At 41.9% G+C, this 21485-nt stretch overlaps 1 protein-coding gene across 3 annotated transcripts in view; it reads left to right on the forward strand.

Annotated features, from left to right (window-relative positions):
* Positions 1-21485, forward strand: part of STAM (signal transducing adaptor molecule) — a 79919-nt gene that overhangs the window by 8791 nt on the left and 49643 nt on the right. For 2 of the 3 annotated variants that reach the window (XM_075922466.1, XM_075922468.1), the window contains exons 2-5: positions 13395-13479; positions 20094-20169; positions 20258-20353; positions 21198-21344. In XM_075922466.1, the coding sequence (XP_075778581.1) occupies positions 13395-13479; positions 20094-20169; positions 20258-20353; positions 21198-21344 (404 nt within the window). The remainder of the gene's footprint in view (positions 1-13394; positions 13480-20093; positions 20170-20257; positions 20354-21197; positions 21345-21485) is intronic. The other variant, XM_075922467.1, reaches the window with a different exon arrangement.

Consider the following 21485-nt stretch of genomic DNA (forward strand, 5'->3'; position numbering starts at 1 on the left):
GATGAAATCTGCTCTTTTATTTAAATGACATGGAGATGGGTAGAGTGGAAATAATCAAGTTTTGCCACATACACAAAAGAAAAGCAATTGTTTTGTGAAGAGATGTTTATTGAAGATTGAGTACTAAAAACAATGGCAAGTAAGAGGCATCTACTCATGTTCATTTTTTATTAGGCATGTTTACTTCTAATTTCTTTCCCTCTTTGTCTACATGTGAACATAAGAACTGCCATACTGGGTCAGACTAATGGTCCACCTAGCCCAGTATCTTGTGTGCTGACAGTGGCCAATACCAGATGCCCCAGAGGGAGGGAACAGAACGGGTAATCCTCACATGATCCCTCCCTTGTCACTCATTTCCAGACAAACAGAGGCTAGGGACACCGTTCCTACCCATCCTGGCTAATAACCATCGATGGACCTAACCTCTATGAATCTATCTAGCTCTTTCTTGAACCCTGTTAAAGTTCTAGCCTTCACTACATCATCTGGCAAGGAGTTCCACAGGTTGACTGTATGCTGAGTGTAGAAAAACTTCCTTTTGTTTGTTTTAAACCTGCTGCCTAGTTATTTCATTTGGTGACCCCTAGTTCTTATTTTGTGGGACTAAGTAAATAACTTTTCCTTATTCACTTTTTCCACACCAGTCATAATTTTATAGACCTCTGTCATATCCTTCCTCCCCCTTAATTTTCTCTCTTCTAAACTGGGAAGTCCAAGTCTTTTTACTCTCTCTTCATATGGGACCCATTCCAAACCCCTCATAGTTTTTGTTGCCCTTTTCTGAATCTTTTCCAATGCCAATATATAGTTTTTAGATGAGGCCACCATTTCTGTACACAGTACTCAAAATGTGGGCATACCATGGCTTTATATAGAGGCAATAAGATATTTTCTGTCTAATTCTCTACTCCTTTTGAAATTGTTCCCAACATTCTATTTTTTTTCCCCCACTGCTGCTGCACACTGAGGGGATGTTTTCAGAGAACTGTCCAAAATGACTCCAAGATCTTGCTCTTGAGTTGTTGTCCCCACCAAATTAGTCCCCACCTTATTGTGTGTACAGTAAAACCTGTGTTATCTGGGACGCCTGGGGATTAGGATATGCCAGTAACCTAAAAATTCTGGATATCTGACGGGGGGGGGGGGGAACCTGGGGCCATGCGGGGGACCGGATGTGGCCTGCTGGGAGACTATGAGCCGCAGGAGGGGAGGATGAAGCCTGGTGGGCAGGGGTGTAAGCTGGTGGGAGGTGGAGATGGCGTGGGTACCCTGCCGGGGGAGGGGGAGAAGGACCTATGGGGGGCTGGCCCCGCCAGGGGTGCCAGGAGCCGCGGGGGGAGCTAAGATGCTTGCTGCTTGCTTTTGGCTGCCGTTCACTCCTCCCTCAGTTACGTACTGCACGTTCGTCTGAGGAGCGACCCAGCACTTAAAGGGCCAGTTTCCTTGTTTGTTTTGTTTGGTTTTGTTTTTGTTTTGCTTTTCCTGGCATCAGAAATTTGCCAGTTTCTACAGTTTTCTGGATGCTTAAATTCCAGATAGTGCAGATTTTACTGTATATAGTTGGGATTATTTTTTCCAATGTGCATTACTTTACATTTATCAGCATGAAATTTCATTTGCCATTTTGAAAGTGCAGATTTTACTGTATATAGTTGGGATTATTTTTTCCAATGTGCATTACTTTACATTTATCAGCATGAAATTTCATTTGCCATTTTGAAACCCAATCACTTAGTTTGGTGAGATCTTTTTGAAGCTCTTCACAGTAGAGATGTATGTAATATTATAGCTGATTAACCGATAAGCAAAAGCTTATAGGTTAATGCTATAGACTACACGCATTCTCCTCCACCCCTTGCCAGTAAATTTTTTAGCAGGCTGGCCAGCAGCCCAGCTCAATCTTGGCTTGCACTGGGTCTGGGACCTAACCCTGCTGCAGCTCTGAATTTAATGTATGTTAGGATCTGGGAGGGGAGGCAGTCTGGCTTGTGCCGGGTCTGGGAGCTCAGACCCACCCTCTGGACAGGAGCTGCTGGCATCCGACGCTGCTGCCTGTGTATCAGAGTGGCAGGCAGCCGGTCCATGAGGGAAGCCAGTTTAAAAGCTGGCTCCCCTCGTGGACCAGCTGCTGCTTGGCACCCCATGCTGCTGTCTCTGATACAGAAGCAGCAGCGTGGGGTGGCAAGGGGCTCCCTGGGAGAGGGGCATTAGCTGCCAGCCCCACCCCCGGGGACTATAGACTAGTTGACTAACTGATAAGAATTCATGAGGTTAATCGACTATTCAATTAACCGATATTTAACATCCCTACTTCACAGTCTGCTTTGGTCTTAACTATCTTGAGCAGTTTGGTGTCATCTGCAAAATTTACCACTTCACTGTTTACCCCTTTCTTTAGATGATTTATAAATAAGTTGAGAAGTATTGGTCCCAGGACAGACCCGTGGGGGATACACCTAGTTACCTCTCTCCACTCTGAAAATTTACTATTTATTCCTACTCTTTGTTTTCTGTCTTTTAACCAGTTATCAATCTATGAAAGGACCTTCTTTCTTATCCCATGATAACTTACTTTACTTAGGAGTCTTTGGTGAGGGACCTCGTCAAAGGCTTTCTAGAAATCTAAGTATACTATATCGATTGGATCCCCCTTGTCCACATGTTTGTTTACCCCCTCAAAGAACTCTAGCGGTTTAGTAAGGCATGATTTCCCTTTACAAAATCCATGTTGACTTTCCTCCAACAAATTATGTTCATTTGTGTGTCTGAAAATTTTATTCTTTACTGTAGTTTCAACTAATTTGTCCGGTACTGATGTTAGACTTACCAATCTGCAATTGCCAAGATGACCTCTAGAGCCATTTTTAAATATTGTTGTCATGTTAGCTATCTTCCAGTCGTTAGGTACAGAAGCCAATTTAAAGGATAGGTTACAAATCAATTGTTAGTTCCACAATTTCACATTGAGTTATTTCAGAACTCTTGGGTGAATGCCATCTGGTCCCGTGACTTGTTACTGTTAAGTTTATCAGTTTGTTCCAAAATCTCCTCTAAATGATACCTTAATCTGGGACAATTCTTCAGACTTGTCACCTAAAAAGAATGGGGAGATACCTAAACCTGAGCCAATGTCCTCAGCTGTGAAGACTGAAGTAAAGAATTAATTTAGCTTCTCCGAAATGACTTGATCATCTTTGAGTGCTCTGTTAGCATTTCTATCGTCCAAGGGCCCCACTGGTTGCTTAGTAGGCTTCCTGCTTCTGATGTGCTTAAAAAACATTTTGCTATTACTTTTTGAGTTTTTGGCTAGCTGTTCTTCAAACTCCTTTTCGGCTTTTCTTATGATATTTTAACCTTTTTTTTAATATTTTTATTTTTGAAAAAATTTTAATTTGACAAAGTTTATGCTCCTTTCTATTTTCCTCACTAGGATTTGACTTCCACTTTTTAAAAGATGTCTTTTTATCTGTGTCTGCTTCTTTTAATTGGTTGGTAAGCCACGGTGGCCCTTTTTATGGTTCTCTTACTTTGTTTTTTAATTTGGGTTATACATTAAAGTTGGGCCTTATGGTGTCTTTGAAAAGTTTCCATGCAGCTTACAGATATTTTACTTTTATCACTGTACCTTTTAATTTCTGGTTAACTATCTTCCTAATTTTTGTGTAGTTCCCCTCTCTGAAATTAAATGCTACAATGTTGGGCTGCTCAGGTGTTTTTCCCACAACAGGGATGTTAAATTTTATTACATTATGGTCACTATTTCGAAGCAGTCCAGTTATATTTACCTCTTTAACCAGATCCTGCACTCCACTTAGTACTAAATCAGGAATAGCCTCTCCCCTTGTGGGTTCCAGAACCAGCTGCTCCAAGAAGCTGTCATTTAAGGTATCAGGAAATTTTATCTCTGCATCCTGTCCTGAGGTGACCTGTACCCAGTCAATATGGGGATAGTTGAAATCTCTGATCTTCCTTAGCATTTCATAGTCACTATCACTGTCCTGATCAGGTAGTTGAGAATATATCCCTACTACTGTAGACTTATTAGTGGAGCATTGAATTACTATCCATAGAGAGTCTATGGAATATTTTGTCTCATTTAAGATTTTTACTTCATTTGATTCTACATTTTTCTAGTGCCACTCCCCCACCAGTATGACCTGCTCTGACCTTCCAGTATATTTTGTACCCTGGTATGACTGTGTCTCATTGATTGTCCTCATTCCACCAAGTTTCCGTGTTTCCTATTATATCAATATCTGCCTTTAAAACTAGGCACTCTAGTTCACCCATTTTACTATTCAGACTTCTAACATTTGCGCATAAACACTTCAATAATTTGTCACTATTTATTTGTCTGTCATTTCCTTATGTGTTACAATCAAATGAAAAACAGAGTCTGTCTCATCTGATCCAACCCATACTTCCCTCCTCTTCTCCTGACTAGAACATCGAACATCTCTATTAATAGACCCTCCCCTAAGAGATGTCTTTGTCCGCACCAGCTGGCTTTCCCCCAGCCCTTAACATTAGAAAGGTTGTAGAGCTGTTTTTCAACTGTCAGCAGTCTGGTTCCATTTTGGGTTAGGTGGAACCCATTCTTCACTGCTTGGCTGTGTACCTCTGGCTGCCAGGTTGCGGCGGCTCTGAGGGCTGGAGCTGGAGTACACCATTCTCACCAGGTCTGTTGGGAGAGGTGTGTCCTGTCCCACCTCTCAGGCAACCAGCTCCAGTCAATGGCTGGTTGGGTGCAGGGGACTCTGGGGTCAGTGGCTGGTGCTGCAGGGTAGTGGAGGGATGGAGGCTCTAAGGGTTAGGGCTGGCACGGGGAAGGGGTTGGATACAGGCCTCTTGGGGTCAATGGCTGGTGCTGGGAGATAGTAGAGAAGAGGAGGTTCTAGGAGTTAGGGCTGCCATTGTGAGCTGTGCTTTTGGTGGATCAGCAATGTTTTATTTGAATATTTGCATATTCATCATTTGCATAATAAATATGCAAATAAAATCTTTCTGGTCCACCTAACGTTGGCGAATGGATCTGCTGGTCCCCAGTATCAAAAAGGTTGGGAACCACTGGTCTACCTCACACCCCCAGCATGCTTCTTAGGGTCTTCTGCTATGGTATTTAAGCACTGTATAACAATTAAACTGTGCCTCTATTCTTCACCCACTCTCCCCAAGTTGGCTACGCTCTGTGCTCTGCTGCTTGGCCATCGTTTGGATTTCCAGTTTGTATGCTGATGTGTTCTGTGACTGTGGAAACATGAACAACAGTTCATGTCATAGTGGTCGCGTGGCAAGTGGATTGCATAGTTATGGGTATCTAGATAGGATGAGTAGTAGTTTGGAAAAGAGCAACATAACTTAATTTGAATTAGGGATTTTACAGTGTGTTTATTTTGGTAAATATGTAACTGGTGAAATTTTCAGTGGTTACATATTCACATTTGGGAGGGAAGTGGCTTCATGGGAGCCAGTATACGCAGGAAGCCAGTTTAAAAGGCAGCTCCCTACGGGCACTGGATCCCACCTCTCTCCTTCCTTCACCCCCCTGCTGCTGCCTCTGATACAGAGATTACAGCGCGGGGGAGGGAGGAGGAAGAGGCAGGTGGGAATGAGTGCTCATGGGTTATCCAGGCTCATTGGTTAACTGTTTACACTGTCATGTCCCTAATTTGAATAAATGGTATAAGTGTGTGAGCGGAAGAAGAAAAATATAAAATCAAATAGACACTCAGTATCATTAAACAGTTTTGTTGCCATATTTCATATTTAGCTACTGCACTCTGTAACTGCATTAACTACATTTTATAATTACTGTAATACAATTGTTATTGGTTTTGCGTTTTTGTGTCATGTTTGTACAGATCCACTCACTGACACATCACTGCTAGTATGTATTTTCTGTCTCATAAATGCTCTCAGTCAATTTATTCATTCCAGAATATACTATGCATATATAAGGACTGTCTTTTAATACTCTGGTATGGACTTACTTTTCCAAACTAAAATTATAGGTCCCAGCCTCTGGTAATTACAAAGAGATTCTCTAGATTATCAGAAATCTGTCTCCCATGACGTTTGGTCAACTTTGTACTCTGTGTGTTAGAAGTATTTGAGCAGATGTTTATTTGCACTATGTATAAAAGATTAAATGCCTTTATGCTCATGTTGAGCTTGGAGACATCTGGTAATTATTAAATCATACTTTTTAGGGAAGTGTTTTGGTGCTACACATTTGAGTGGTTTTGGTTTTTACATGTTTGGGATTTATTTTTTGTATATGTTGTCCCTTGGAATGTTTGAAAACATTTGTCCAGCGTATAGGACATTGGTGTCTCGATTTCACTCAGGATGTAATTATATGCATAAGATCGGGGTGGGCAAATTACAGGCCATGGGCTGGATTCAGCCTCCAAAGCATTTGGATCCGGCCTACCATAGGCCAGAGGGATCCTTTAGCAAGCTCCTTGACTGCTGTGGTCCCACATGCCATTCAAAGCGGACGGCTGCTGAGGTCACAGTGCATGTCTTTGTGTGGCGCAGACCCTCTGTGCACTGCCCTGCCCCCAGCACAGTCCTCACAGCTCCCATCACCTGGAAACCAGCCAGTGGGAGCTATAGGATCAGTGTTTGTGGGTATGTGCAGCACGTGGAGATCTGCTTCTCCCCTCCTCCCATGGGACACACCATGTAGAGATGCATGCTGGCCCTAGCAATTGGTCACTTTGAGATGCATGTGGGGTCGTGGCAGCCGGGGGGGCCGTGGCAGCCGGGGAGCCCACCTGAGGGTGTCGCTGAGCCTGTTTATCCGTATGTTTGGAGAAGCTGATGGTGAGGGGGAAAAATAGGCTTGAATTCTCTATCTCTTTTGTTTTTCTGTATTGTATGGTTTGCTTAGTTTTAATATTAAGGATTATGGAGTATATAATCCGAGTATAAAGGTACATATGTGTATATGTTATAGTGCTTTTCAGAAAGATAAATAATACTCTACAAATACTCTGAAGAGTTGGTAGTTCAATGACAAAAATAACTGTATGGATTTTCTTCTTTAAGCTTGAAGGGTGTCAAGTAACCATTTTGGAAAAATGACTTTAAAGAGATGAGGGAGGATGTTTTGGCCTGAGTTAATTAGGAGACTTCTAAAGAAGCAATGAAGTTGGAGATGGGAGAAGTCAAAAGGACAGGAAGGAGAGAAGCTTGGGAAGACCCTAGGATGTATGAAGAGTTAACCAGAGCAGTTGTTCAGTGTGTTGAAACTAGGGAGAATCTGAAGGTCTTATACAGAAGAAGAGCTAAAGATTCAACAAAGGAGGAAATGATGGTGTGGGGCAGCAGGGAGCAGAGTGATACACAGACTCCATAATTTCTTGTTTTGTGTAAGAGATAATGGTGCACCTATTTGTCATGTTTGTTGCAATTTCAATATAGTGGTAATGTGCATATCTTCAAATTGTACAGAGTGCATCTAATTACAGTTGAATTAAGTGATGGAGATATTTTTATAATCTTTATAGTCCTTACAATCCTTTGTATTAGTTCCAAATGTAAAAGAGAGATACTGGCAGACTAGCATTCATTTATATCAGTTACCTTGTGGCATGTAACACTGGCATACAAATAACTGTGCATTTGTGAGTTTGATTGGGCTTTGTATTAAGTTTATACAGTAATTCCTCATTTAACAAGGTAGATGCGTTTCAGAAAATGATCATGCTAAGCGAAAACGTGCTACGTAGGGTCAATTTTCCCATTGAAAATAATGGAAAAGGTGGGGGTTGCGTTTCAGGTGGTGGTGTCGAAGTTAGTTTTCTGTTGGTACTGAGTTGCCAACGTCAACATTAGACAATGTAGACTGAACAGGGCTGTCTTGTTCATCAGCTAATGTTTTAGGTTGAACACGAAAACATTTTTTGATCGAGAGCTGCTTTGCTGCTTTTTTTTCATTGTAAAGCTTCTGGTAGCAAGATATGGAGTTTTCTTTGCTATCAGGATCATTCTCATAAAAAATGTTTATTGCATCACTTATAAGCTTAAATGCTTCAGCCATAACTTACATTGATAATGTTTGAATAACTGGTTCAGCATGTTCAGGCTCATTTTCCTGCTGCTGCTCATCCAGCAGCTTCAACTCGTCAATAGACAACTCCTCCCCATGAGAATAGAGCAACTCTTGCACATCAGTAGCATCCACCTCCTCTAATCCTGCTTCATGGGCTAGGGCTACAATCTGCTTTTTAGCTTCAGCTATTTCAGTGTCAAACTCCCTGAACTCGTGAATACATGCAGGCCATATACGGCGCCAAACTGCGTTAAGGCAACTCGACGAAACTTCCTCCCAAGCCTCTGCTATAATATCTATAGCATCTTTAACATTAAATTTTCTCCAGAACTCCTTGATTGTAGGCTTATTCTCTCCATCTATCTCCATTATAAGCCTAGTAAACGTACGGAGCAAGTAATACGCCTTGAAAGCAGCTATTGCTCCTTGATCAAGAGGTTGAAATAATGCGGTTATATTGGGAGGTATAAATAACACTCGAATGTTTTCTGACAGATCAGTAAGGCAAAGGAGGATACCCTGGTGCATTATCTAGAAGAAGTAAAATTTTGAAAGCAAGATTTTCTTGCAAACAGTATTCTTTCAACTCTGTAGTTAGGCGATTGCAGAAGTAGTCTGTGAAGATGCTTGCAGTTACCCATGCTTTCGCACTAGATCTCCAAACAGGAAGATGATCCTTTGAATACCTAGCTATAGCTCTAAGGTTGGCTGAACAGTAAACTACTACCGGTTTGAGCTTGCAATTTCCCGTTGGCATTGGTGCACAGCATCACCGTCATACGATCCTTTGCAGCCTTAAAACCACGTGCATAAGCCTCAACACGAGAGATGTATGTGTGTGCTGGCATGCGCTTCCAGTAGAATCCTGTTTCGTCCAGGTTAAACACCTGTTTAGACAAATAGCCACCTTCCTTTATAATAGTTTCAAATATCACTGGGAATGATTCAGCAGCCTCAGTGTCAGCAGCAACAGCTTCTCCAGTTATTTTTATATTTTGTAAGTTTGAACGCTTTTTAAAGCGTTCGAACCAACCATGATTTGCATTAAATGGCTTGGCATCGGTTTCATTCAGTTCTCTTTTAACAGCATCATATGAAGCTTTGGCTTTTTCCTGAGTAACAGCCAAATTCACTGGCATCTTTTGTTGTGTTTGGTCTTCAATACACATAGACAATCGCCTCTCCATATTTTCCATTAGGTAACCTTCTTCACACTTACTGATGTTGCATTTTTGCAACTTTCCTTAATTTTATCAGCTTGGGCATGGATTGTTTGCACACTAGACTCATGCATATTCAAAGCGTGGGAGATATTGTGTTACCTTTTTCAATTCGTTTAATCACTTCAAGTTTCTCTTCTAATGGAAACGATTTTCTATGCTTCTTGCTTGCAGAAGCAGATGTATCACCTTCCTTACACTTTTCTCTCCTAAGGGATATAGTAATACACAGCAAGTATCTAGCAACACAAGTCGCCGCAGTTTAACACAAGATAAACATGTGAGTGAGCGGAGGAGCTCTGTGACCGTGCGTACAATATTACTGCTGTTTTCACAACTTCTACCGCCGCACGAAGTAGTCCGTGGTTGACTTTTTTTTGTGTTATTTCGGGGACGGTTGTGTTGTTCAAAAAACGTTCCCCCCCGAAAAAAAAAATTGTTCTATTATGAAAACATGTTAAGCGGGCATGAGTTAAACGAGTAATTACTGTAAAGGCTTTTTTTTCAACTGTACATTAGGTAGAAAAGGAAATGGTATTTTTTTTCTTTTGTTGGCGGAAATCTGCAGGGAATTTGTGAAATGAGTTTGACTCTGCATTTCTAAAAGGAATCCAGCCTTTTCTCTGAGAACATAGAAAAGATTGCTTTTCTTAAAAGTACATATAAAGGGAGATGGTCAATTTGAAATTTCAGGGATAAAAAAATTGATACAGGTTGGACCTCCCTGTTCTGGCACCCTCGGGACCTAACTGGTCCCAGAGAGGTATTTTTTCAGGGGAGATCATTTCTGGGCCCCCCCTGCTGCTGACCCTCCTTGCCTTGTCGTCCCCATCCTGGCTTCCTGGCTCTCCCCCCCCCCCCCCCCCCCCGAAATTCAGCTGGGCCGCTCATCATCTCCTCCCCCCCCCTCCCGTCCTGGCAGAGCACCAGGCTCTCTTCCCTCCCCCTGCCCCACAGTGTTCTACGATTCTCTGATCCTTTAACATCCATGGTGCATCCAGATCATAGATGTTGCCAGACCCCAGAGTTCCAGTTTATGGAGGTGCAACCTGTACAAAACTTTTCCTTGTGTCTTCCTGCCAGTTTCTTGTGTTACGTTTCTCTCCCCTTTTGCTAAGATAAACAAGATAAAAAATAGAGAAATATTTTCTCTAATCTTTCAACTGTAGTAATCTTAGGCAAGGCTCCCTCTAAGGTGCATGGTAGCACAGCCCAGCAGCAGTTTGATGGGTCTCAGGACAGGGGGTGGAATGGAGAGGAGCACTTCTCCCTTAGCGACAGCAGCAGCTCCCCCGGCCAAGGACAAGAATAGTGAGTCTCTCCCATCCGGTAGGGAGGGGACTGCACTGCTGCACAGCTTAGAGGAAACCTTGGTCTTAGGTGATGTTTTAGGTGATGTTTGTAACAGTACCAGATTTTGGGTTTTTTCCCCTCCCCTACAAGGCTGATTTTTAGGTGGCTGGTATAGTTTAATAGTCTTCCAGCATTTCTTAGTTCTGGAAATTTAGAAGATTTTGGAAATCAGTGTGACAGCCACAACTTAATATTTTTCATAATTTTGTTGACTGTGTAATTTATAAGTTTGTCAACAGTCTGTCCTACAAGACAAGTAAAATAAGTTTCTGTAATGCTGTCTGTGACAGTACAGACCTTGAGCCCCTTCTCCTTACTTGATCTGACGGGCAATAATGATCAGGTACCATGCAAGATTTTTCCATGTTCTCTTCCATTCCCATTTGATTCTTGTCTCGTGGAGAGCCTTGTGAAAAGTTGACTTCCACAGCAATATCTCACATTATGTTGTTTCTTCATAAAAATATTTTCTTTGACAACATAAAAGAGCCCAAGAAAGCTAAATTAAGAGGTGGTCAGGGACCTTCAGTTGTGCAGTATAGCTTTATTTGTCTGTTAGTTTGTTTTTTTTTTCCTCTACAAAACTTGTTACCCTAGTAGAGTGAGCAGTGGGACCAACAGACTTACTGGGCCTTTGGGCAAGTTTGACAGGGCTGGGGAAAGCTAGTCCACAGTGCTACCCAGGGCATGCCATGCTGGCCTCTATGCCTCCCAGCCAGCCCTGAGAGCCGCTTGGAGAACCCCGTGTGTCGCTCCAGTGGCAAATTAAAGGGCCCAGGGCTCCATCTGCCAAAACAGCCCTGGGCCCTTTTGAATCACCAGGGCTGGGGCAACTGATACCTGGCCCCTTCTCCTTTCCTCCCCTCCCTATTTAGTGGGCCTGAGAGTGAGACAGCTGTCCTGCTCAACTTGCATGCAGGAAAGAGGAAGTCACTTGCAGGATTTTAGGCCCTCAAAGATGGGTATTCTACATGACTTCTGGGAGATGGGTTTCACTGACGGGCTCTCGTCTCTGTAGCCATTAAATTGCTAGAATGAATTAACGAGTCTTTCCTGGAAAGATTTAGCTGCCAGGAGACATTTGCTTCCCTTCAGAAAATTACCTGAAAGCCTTCCTGTGGCATGGAATTATTTATTGAGGCAATTATTAAGTTAAAAGCCCAGAAATAAAGTTGGATGAGGCAGGGCCAGAAATGAGGAGCCAAGAAAACACCACCTAGTCTACCCTTCTGTCCTTAGAATCATGGAAACTGTGCCTGCCCTGAGACAAAGCTAGGCATTTTTAGTGCTCCCCAGTGGTGATACAAACTCTCTCTGGATTTATGTGGATTCCTCAGTTCAGAATTAGAGTGAAAAAACTCAAGTTTCCTAGTTTCTAGTTTTAGGCCCATTGTGGCTGACAGGTTGAACACTAGCCTCATGTGGCTATTTGAACGGTTGTATGGCTAGTTGGCTCACAAAATTATTTTCATTTTCAGAATAATGTGGCTAGTTCACTATAGCGAAATGGTTGTATGCCATGGTTTTAGAGCCTTTATTCATCTGCTGCCCATGTCTGAATGTGATCGGCTGTTGGGGGAGATATTGATTTTGTTTCATCTGCTTCTTGTTTTTTCTCAGCCTTTGTTATTCCTCTCTGATGCAAGGAATAAACCTGTAGTCTGACCTAATTAGAGAGAGTAAGAGGAAAGAGAAAGAAGGCTGAGCTGTTGGGCTCCTGCTTGGCTAGCATGGGAATAGTAAACTTCTGTGGCTGGAAAGAGGCCATTAAAGAAACTGGTCCAGGCAGAGCTGAGGCTAGAGAGCTAAAAGTTGGGGAGACTTATTACTTTTACCCATTCTTGAACCAATTGAGGCTCCACTGCAGTGTAATGGCAGTTTTAACCTACAGGTTTCGAACTGCTCAGAACTACATTTATAAACAGGCATGGTGCAAGTAGAAGACACAGCAGCATATTCCTGAATATACTGTGGCTGAATTGCTGAGACAAAAGGATGTATTGATATGACAAGCCAGTATACCAATGTCCTGGGAAATAGTAGCTTTTGGAACTCGTTTGCAACCCCAAGAACTAAGGCTATGTCTAGATTACTTTTTATTTTCGAAAGAGGATATGAAAATTCCGTGGGAACTTGCATATCTTCTTCTGATCTCACTTTCGAAAGTGAAAGTAGTCCGGATCCAGTTTTTTCAGAAAGAAACCCCCTTTTTTGAAAAACTGCTTTTCCTTAAAAAAGGTTTATGTAGTTTTTTCAAAAAAGATTTTTCTCCTGAGGGGGAAAAATACCGCGTCTGGACTACTTTCATTTTCGAAAGATCTTCTTTCGAAAGTGAGATTGGAAGAAGATATGCAGATTCCCACAATTTGCATATCCTCTTTCGAAAAAAACCTGTAGTTTAGACGTGCCCTAAGAGTGCACAGTTTTATTGAAAGCTGATACATTTCTGTGCATGTATTGTTCGAAACGCAAACAGAGAAAGTGAAATGCTCATTTCTTTATTAATTCAGATATTTGGTGATCTAGTGCATGTTTGAATATTTTAATGTTTGACGAAACAGTAAAAAATGCATCTGTGTAAAATGCAAATTTATAAGAAATTCCTCAGTTAATTAAAGGCAGGGTGATATCAGACATTGGCATTTAATAGAAATCTTGCAGTGTTAAATCTTAGCAGTTCTATGTTAAACTTTCACATATCTATGTATGAACAACAAGTTTATTCTAGTCCATTTATTTATTTATTTTATTTTAATCAGAGAAAGCAACCAGTGAGATGAATACTGCAGAGGATTGGGGCCTCATCTTAGATATTTGTGATAAAGTTGGGCAGTCGCGCACAGGGTAAGTGTTAATAACTGTGAAGTTTTGCTTTTAAACTTATGAATCTTTCTTTTCTATCCTTGCAGGTCACTCTTAACTATATTAAGATGGTGGGGAGGTATGATGAACATTTTGAATGCTTGTCCTTAGTACCTTAATAAACTTAGGTTAGACTGAGCATACTTGTTAGAGGAAATAAAGGAGAGAGGTTTTTTTTTTTTTTTTGCACAATGTTTAAAAACCTTCCTTCAGAAATATGGGATCTTGATTTTAGTACTTAATTTAACTGCTGTATTCATAAATGCAAGTGTGCGAGAACAAGAGATTTGTTGTGTGCTTTAGACACTATCATTACAAATCTTGTTTGAAAGTATGTCATTGTAAGTATGTTTTGTATGTTTTTTACGTTGACAGAGAAGAGTTTGTTAAAGCATTGATAAATGGGTCATCCTGAATAGGGGAATTAATAATTAAATTATACCCCTCTTAGTGTAGGCTGTTGAATTTACTTTCATAATGCACAGTAGTGCTTTCCTGCTGAATTCCCTCTCAGGTAGGTTTTATTTATGGCTTTACTCTTGAGAAGAAAAATCAGATTATTTGAGATTCCAGAGTCACATAACTGATTGTTTTGGAGAAATCTCTTATAGAAATAGTAGTTAATGTGAAGGAGCTTGGAGTTGTGTGCAGTGGAAAATGGTATGTAGTGACATAAAAATGTTATTTTAGAAGTTGGGAAGGTATGGTTTGAATTTATCCTCTTAAGAGCCCACTTAGCTAACAATTCAGTTAGAACGGGGTGGGCAAAATATGGCCTTCGTGTCAGATCTGTCCCGCCAAGCTGTTGGATCCACAGCCCAGCGGGAGTCTCAGCAAGGCTCCCTGTTTGCAGCACCCTGCATGCTGCTCAGAAAAGTTGACTGCAGGGCCATGTGTGTATGTGAATGCTGCAAGCCTGGGGCGGGGAGAGGCTTTGCGTGCTGCCCCCTCTCCCAGCACAGTCTTGCAGCTCCATTGGCTGGTTTCTGGCCAATGAGAGCTGCTTATTTGAAGAACAGACAGTGCATGAAGTACCCCTTCCAACCTCCCCTTTGGCGCTCAGCCTTCAGAGAAGCACACGTGGCACTTGTAGCTGGCTACCCTGAGTAGCCTCTGGGAGCATGGAAGACAGGGAGCCTGGCTGTGGAACCTGCTGGACTGCTGGCTGGAAATCACCCAGGTAAGTGTCTCCCAGACAGATCCTGCCTCTGGCACCCCAGACTCTTCCTCTAACCCCCTTTTCCCTCACTCCTGCCCCCTACCCCGTGTAACCCAAACTCTTCCCTCCCCCCCCGCACCCATACCCTCTCCCAGATCCTGCACCCCAATTCCCCTCCCTGAGTCACAATCCTCTCCTGCCATAGGCACAACACAAACCCTTGCATCCCAGTCTCCTGCCCTAGGTCACAGCCCCCTCTGTCACCCAAAATCCCTCCCAGATTCCACAACCTTTCTTACACCCTAGTCCTAAACCTCATTCCATGAGGAATAACAGTTAATTCAAACTAAGGGGTTTATCTCGGAATCCCGCTTCTCTGCTGCTTATAGATGCGGGCAGTTACTTCGGGCTATTCAGTTTCCAAAATGGCGACCGGCCGGGATTATGCTAATCAAGTGCGGGATGTTTAAATCCCGAGCTTCATTAGCAACTTTGGTCGCCCTCATTAGCCTCCCTAGTTCGAACCAGGGGGCTAGTGTAGACGTACCCTAAGAGACAAAGTATGAAGTCCTAGAAAGCACAAAACCTCCCCAGCAAGGAATTTATTCCAAGGTGCAGGCCAGCAACTCTGCTGTAATGAACAATTGTTTGAGTGGAGGTAATCTATGAAGGAACACTTTAGACTGGGTACAGCTCTGTAAGATAACAGTAATTTTTCCTATTAAATACTTTCTAGGCATTGTTCCTTTAAAAAATTGAAAATCTTGATTTTTGGAGTATCATCATGATTTCTGTGCCCTCCATGAAATCATGATTTACATAGGACCCCAATCATAATCAATTTCAGATAAATAGATTTTGTACCGAGGCTGGTGAACTGATGACAGTTTTTCAGTGCTGGCCAAACTTAATTGTCATCCCTCTGAATATTTGTCCTTTTATGTTGTTTTCTTGGGTGTACCTACATTTTAACTTTAATATTAAGAACAGCTGTTACTGAAAGGTACCTGTTTGTATTCTGAGTTGCATTGAAGTGTATCAAATTAATGACTGCATGGACAACATTTATTCCAAAGTGTGTGTTTGTATTGCAGTAACTGTGGGGAGAAAAATTTTGCTTTGTTTTTCTTACTCTGATAAATACTCAATCCATTTTGTGGAGACATGTACTGAGTAAAACAGCCATACCACGTAGCAGCCTTTTCTATAATTGGTAGTACTGCCTGTGAAAGAGAAATTTTATGTAAAACATAGACACAGCCAAATATAGTGTAGCCAAGCAATAGTGTAACTTAAGAGTTTTATTTTAGTTATCAGCTATCAATGCACAGTATAAAACTACTTTATATGTGGAAGGAAAAAAACCTGTTGTAAATTCATTTGAGAAGAAAGAAAAAAAACCCAACTTGGTGTTGAGGGAACAGCTCAGGTTTGGAATGTTGGAAATATTCTATCTATCTATCTATCTATCTATCTATCTATCTATCTATCTATCTATCTATCTATCTATCTATCTATCTATCTATCTATCTATCTATCTATCTATCTATTTTTTAAAAAGTGTTATTTTTTCCAGCCCCCCCCCCCACACTCTTTCCAACAAAACAAAATATTTACTTAAATAACAGGTCCACATCATATGTTTGAAAATTCCAGAGGAACTGCAGCATTTGCTCTTAACTTCCCTTTTTATATTATTAGTACCTGTTAGAATGTAAAGAAAACCTTCAAAATCTAAACTCTGTTCAGATAGCTCATCTTTTGGCAGCTTATACTTGGAAGGTATAGCCATTCTTTAGCAGTGTATTGCTGATTCACATCTTTTCTTCATACAAGTAGAGTAAGACTGGAATAGGATCTGTTATTAGTTAGCCATTTAGTAGAATTCACTCTGCTCTGGTGCTGGGGCATGCCCTGGACCCCAAATTTTAAGCCTTATGCCACAAATCTGTGCCTCTGAGTGACTGACTCCCATTCCAGTTGCCTTAAATGCTTGGTGCGGAGTTCATGTTTTGGAGTCCTGAAAGGACTTCAGTCTAGTGTCCCTGTCTTTTTTTTTGGTGAGGGGGCCTGAAGTTCATCGTAATAGAACTCAGTGATGCCTCCTTCTCTGAGCCCAATCACTTAGACTCTGCACTGTATACTTCACTTTCGGTCAGAATATCAATGCATAGAATAAAACTGTTCAGGATCCTCAGCGCTGTTCCTTATCACTAGTTCTGAGGACAAGCATTCCCTCCACCTTACAAGTATTTCGGTACCATCTCCAGTGCCAAGGAGAAAGTAGAGGAAGACTGACAGAGGGCACTTCCCAATCCTGAGGTTGACAGTGCATGGAAGACTAGTAAAGTGCAACCAGTGTCAGACCACACCACAGCTCCAGTGATCTGTTTGGTGTTATTGACACCAGTCCTGGAGAGGGCACCATTGAGTCTGGCACTAGATGAATTTGCCAGTTTGAGAGAGTCACTTAGGTGCTAGGGCACCCACCACACCAAGAGATTTCTCCTCAATGCTGGTCTTAGCATTCCTGCCTGTGCAGGAGCCAGCTGTTTCAGCACTGATGGGGAGAACTTCTACAGCACTGAAAACTCTGGTGCCTCCCAAGGGGAAATTGCTTTGATGGTCCAGTCCCAATCCCTTTCCTCTATGCACTGATTTCTGACACCAGTGAGCACCACTGTTTTCTAGTCTTTGACAGGGAGTCTGCAGAGTCTGACTCAGAGGAAGTGTCATATGCCTCACGCAGAAGCCATCAGTCCAGCTTGTAGTATCCTACCATGAGCCTGTCCCAGAGAATCCTACCCATGGTGTGGCCTTTGGGGCAATGGCAGAAGCCAGTACAATGGTCCGTTTGGAACTCCTGGGCTTTCCCACTGATGTAGGGGCCTCAAACTAGAAGGTCATTCTCTGCAGCATTTAAGGCCAGAGAATCTAATCCGCTCAGATCTAGATCCTGGCTCCAGTACTGAAGCTTGCAGTAAGTACTTAGAGACGAATCCGTGAGACCTCTCTGGTTCCAAGGGCAAGATACAGTGCATCCTACTGGTACAGACTTCCTGCTGCTCTTCTGATTGAGGCAGTGGCAGGAGTGGACATGGTGTCCTTTCAGATTTACTATAGAATTCATCAAGAGCTCCTTGAGAGTGGCTCAAAACTTGGGCAGCTAGGAGTTCAGGAGCCCTTCTTTGCCTTAGTAGACCTCTTAACCTCGACATGCCCATCAAGAGTGGCACTGACCCTTAATTAGGCTATTATGGGTGCCATAAAGGTATTGAGGGCAGACCTCAGTGCCCCTGCAGTTGATGGCAAAGAAGACTGAAAATAACTGCTTTGTCATGGGTCAGGGATATATATTTTGATATATAACCTATATGTAGGTGGTGTCAGGTGTCAATAAAGAGGAATAATAGACTATACAAGGGGCAACCCCCAAGACTAAGGATACCAAAAAGTTAGGCCTTTTTGGCAGAAAGGTTTATTCGACAGGCCTATAGCTAGGCCCACCAACAGAAAGGGGGCAGTTGCCCTGGGGCTTGGTGATTCAAAAAGGCCCGAGCTCTGCCACTTCTACCTCAGCAGCAGTGCTGGCTGGAGTCCTTGGCCCTTTCAGTTGCCATATAGCATGCTCCATTTGGCTCAGAGTTGTTCTCTCCCTGCCCCTTCTGGGAGCAGGGCGCCTCTCCCCCGGCTTTGCCCAGGGGCCCTGAAATACTGTTGGCCCCCTCACCTACAGTTCAGGATCCCAAATCAACAAATGTTGCCCAGCAGATACAATTGTAATTCCTGGAACTCCAAGCTGAAATTTACGGGCCCCGTGCTCTCCTCAGTGCTTTCGCCTTTGAAGTGTAGTTGTTCTTCCAAGAGTCCAGATGAGTTTGCATCTCTCATGGAGGAAGGGACGTCTATAGTAAAGAGTGCCCCTACAAGCGGCCTTAGATGTGGTGGATTCGGCAGCCCTAGCAATTGCCTCCATCATCCCCTCACTGAATCCAGGATGCTGGTATGCAAATGCTTATTGGATAGTTGACAGGCTAGTCAACTAGTCGCTCCCCTTCCCCACTTGCTACCTCTATCTGAAAGAGGCAGCAAGTTGGAGGGGGAGAGGAGCGGATACTTCAAAGTGGCAGTGCCACATAGAGCCTAGGGCCAGACCCTGGACTTCACACGGTGCTGCTGCTTTGAAACACTGCGGGGAGCAAAGGGCAGAGAGGACTGCATGAGTCCCCACCGGCCCCGTGCTCCCCTCAGTGCTTTCGCCTTTGAAGTGTAGTTACACTTCAAAAGCGGAGGGACCTTATCAACTAATTGAATAGTTGATGCAAATTGCATCTATTATTCGATTAGTCAGTTAATTGAAATGTAACATCCCTAATGCTGCCCTCGATTTGCAGAACTCTTAACTTCTGTTTTTTGAAGCAGCGCAGAAGTGAGGATGGCATGGTATGGTATTGCCACTCTTCCTTCTGTGTTGCTTCCTTCAGAGCTAGGCCCTCAGTCAGCAGGTACCACTGTCCAGCCCTAAAGACAGCAGTGCAGTATTAAGGGTGTCATGCTATGATCATGCCGCCCTTACTTCTGCACTGCTGCTAGGAGGGCACTGCTGCCTTCAGAGTTGTTGCCTGGACAACTGCTACTACTCTCCAGCCTCCCAGTTCTGAAGACAGAAATAAACATGCAACTCTTTTTTGAATCAGGAACTCCAATATGAGGAACACTGGTCCTCCCCTCTCTCCCCCCCACCCAAATAATCTGTATAATACAGGGTAAAAACACACAGAAGACCAGATTTCACAGGCAGACACACATTTTTCCTGGCTTTGAATTTGGTAGGATGCTACATATTAATGACATGAAATATCCTGATGAAGAGTATTTAGCCTCCAATTTATAAGAAGTTTTTGTTCATCTTTCTGTTTTATGTAGATATACATAAAGAAAGCTGTTCTAAACTAAAATAGGATACTGATGTGTCTCCTGCTCATACAGAGTATCTGAATATGCAGGGACAAATTTTTTCTTGCTAGAAAATGGTCTTCACAGAAATTAATGCCATGTGCTTTGCACAGTATATGTAATGTATAATGTTGGTTATTTGGTTATGAACGTTTCTTAAACAGCCTTTTTCATAAAGGTAGATGGATTATACTAGACTATCATTCAGAAGATAAAATACATTATGCCTAATGGGGAAAATAATTCCTCCTCCTCATTCAGAAATCTAGCAGTCTTTCATATAGAAATGGCTAGGAAGGTAGAATTGCTAAATATACAGTTCTTAAAATTGTAACGTTGACAAAAATGGTTTTTGTACTTGACACTAATAGAGTTGTTTTCCTGATATTTGTATAAAGCTTGCTTCTGCCATGTCTCTCATAATGAGATGTAAGCCATGGACTGTAGTATTTCAGTTGTAATTTTTCCCCTCATTTATTAGGCCTAAGGATTGCCTTCGGTCTATTATGAAGAGAGTGAACCATAAGGATCCTCATGTTGCTATGCAGGCACTGACAGTAGGTGGTCTTTTCTTTCCTTCCTTTGTCTTCCTGAAAAGCTATGTTGTACAATGCTTGGCTGTCTTTTAATTTCTTTTTTCTTCAGCTTCTAGGAGCATGCGTATCAAATTGTGGTAAAATCTTTCATTTGGAAGTGTGTTCGAGAGATTTTGCTAGTGAAGTAAGCAATGTATTGAATAAGGTAATGTGTGGTATTCTTTCGTAGGATTTCATGATAGAATCTGAATTAGATGGGGGAAATGAAATCTTTCTGAGATGGACTCCATGCTAGTGGGGATTGTTAAAATTCACATCCCTACACAATTTCCAGATATATGAGGGTTGGATAGCACTGTTGTGATGTAGGCTGTCAATGAAATGGTTTCTTACCAGACTGTGGTGAGAACAGTGTGTGTACATTAGAATTCTATTTTAAGAGATTAAAAAGGACTTTATGCATTGAGACCTATGTAGTAGCTATGAGCATGATTCCCTCTCTCTCTCTCTCGCGCGCGTGCTCTCTCTCTCTCGCTCTCTCTCAATTATAGTAGTACATTTTTCTTGTGCATGTGAAACAGCTAATAGGTCTCCATTACCTAAACCTCATAAAATTTTGACACAACAAAGAAAAATTGGTGAGAGATTATTATATTTGAATAAGTTCCTAAGCAGTTGTCATCATAATCTTTTTCAACATTTAGGCGAAGCGTTGGCTATAGTGGATGTGGGATATGGCACTAATAAAACTTAGTGTTTTAAAAATAAATTTTAATTCTGATAGACTCATACCCATTGTGATTGTCACAGTGCTTCAATATGTTCTTGTCATCAGACAATACTAAATGGTTAAACATTTTAAGAAAGTCGCCACCTTAATTTTTTTCTGTATGCAGTAGAACAGAGCCTTTTGCTGCGATAGGAAATGAAGAGAATTAAGAATACATACAAAATTTAATGTAATAAAGAATTATCTCAAGTACACAAAATAATAAAATGTATCAGGAGCAGATTCCTTAATTATATACTTAACTTTTTGCCATTTCCAGGGTCATCCAAAAGTCTGTGAAAAGCTTAAAGCTCTCATGGTGGAATGGACAGATGAATTCAAAAATGACCCACAACTTAGTTTAATCTCTGCTATGATAAAAAATCTTAAGGAGCAAGGAGTTACATTTCCAGCTGTTGGTTCACAGGTATAATATTATGTAAAGAATTGGGAGTTTAAATGATGAGTGAATTCTTGGAATTTCACACAAATACTGTTTATTATCGATGTTTCTGGTTTTGTAGCTTGCATTTTAAAGTTATATAATGCATTTTTTTTCTAAAATGCC

Source organism: Pelodiscus sinensis, chromosome 2 (genome assembly GCF_049634645.1).
Source record: "Pelodiscus sinensis isolate JC-2024 chromosome 2, ASM4963464v1, whole genome shotgun sequence".
Classification (NCBI taxonomy): Eukaryota; Metazoa; Chordata; order Testudines; family Trionychidae; genus Pelodiscus; species Pelodiscus sinensis.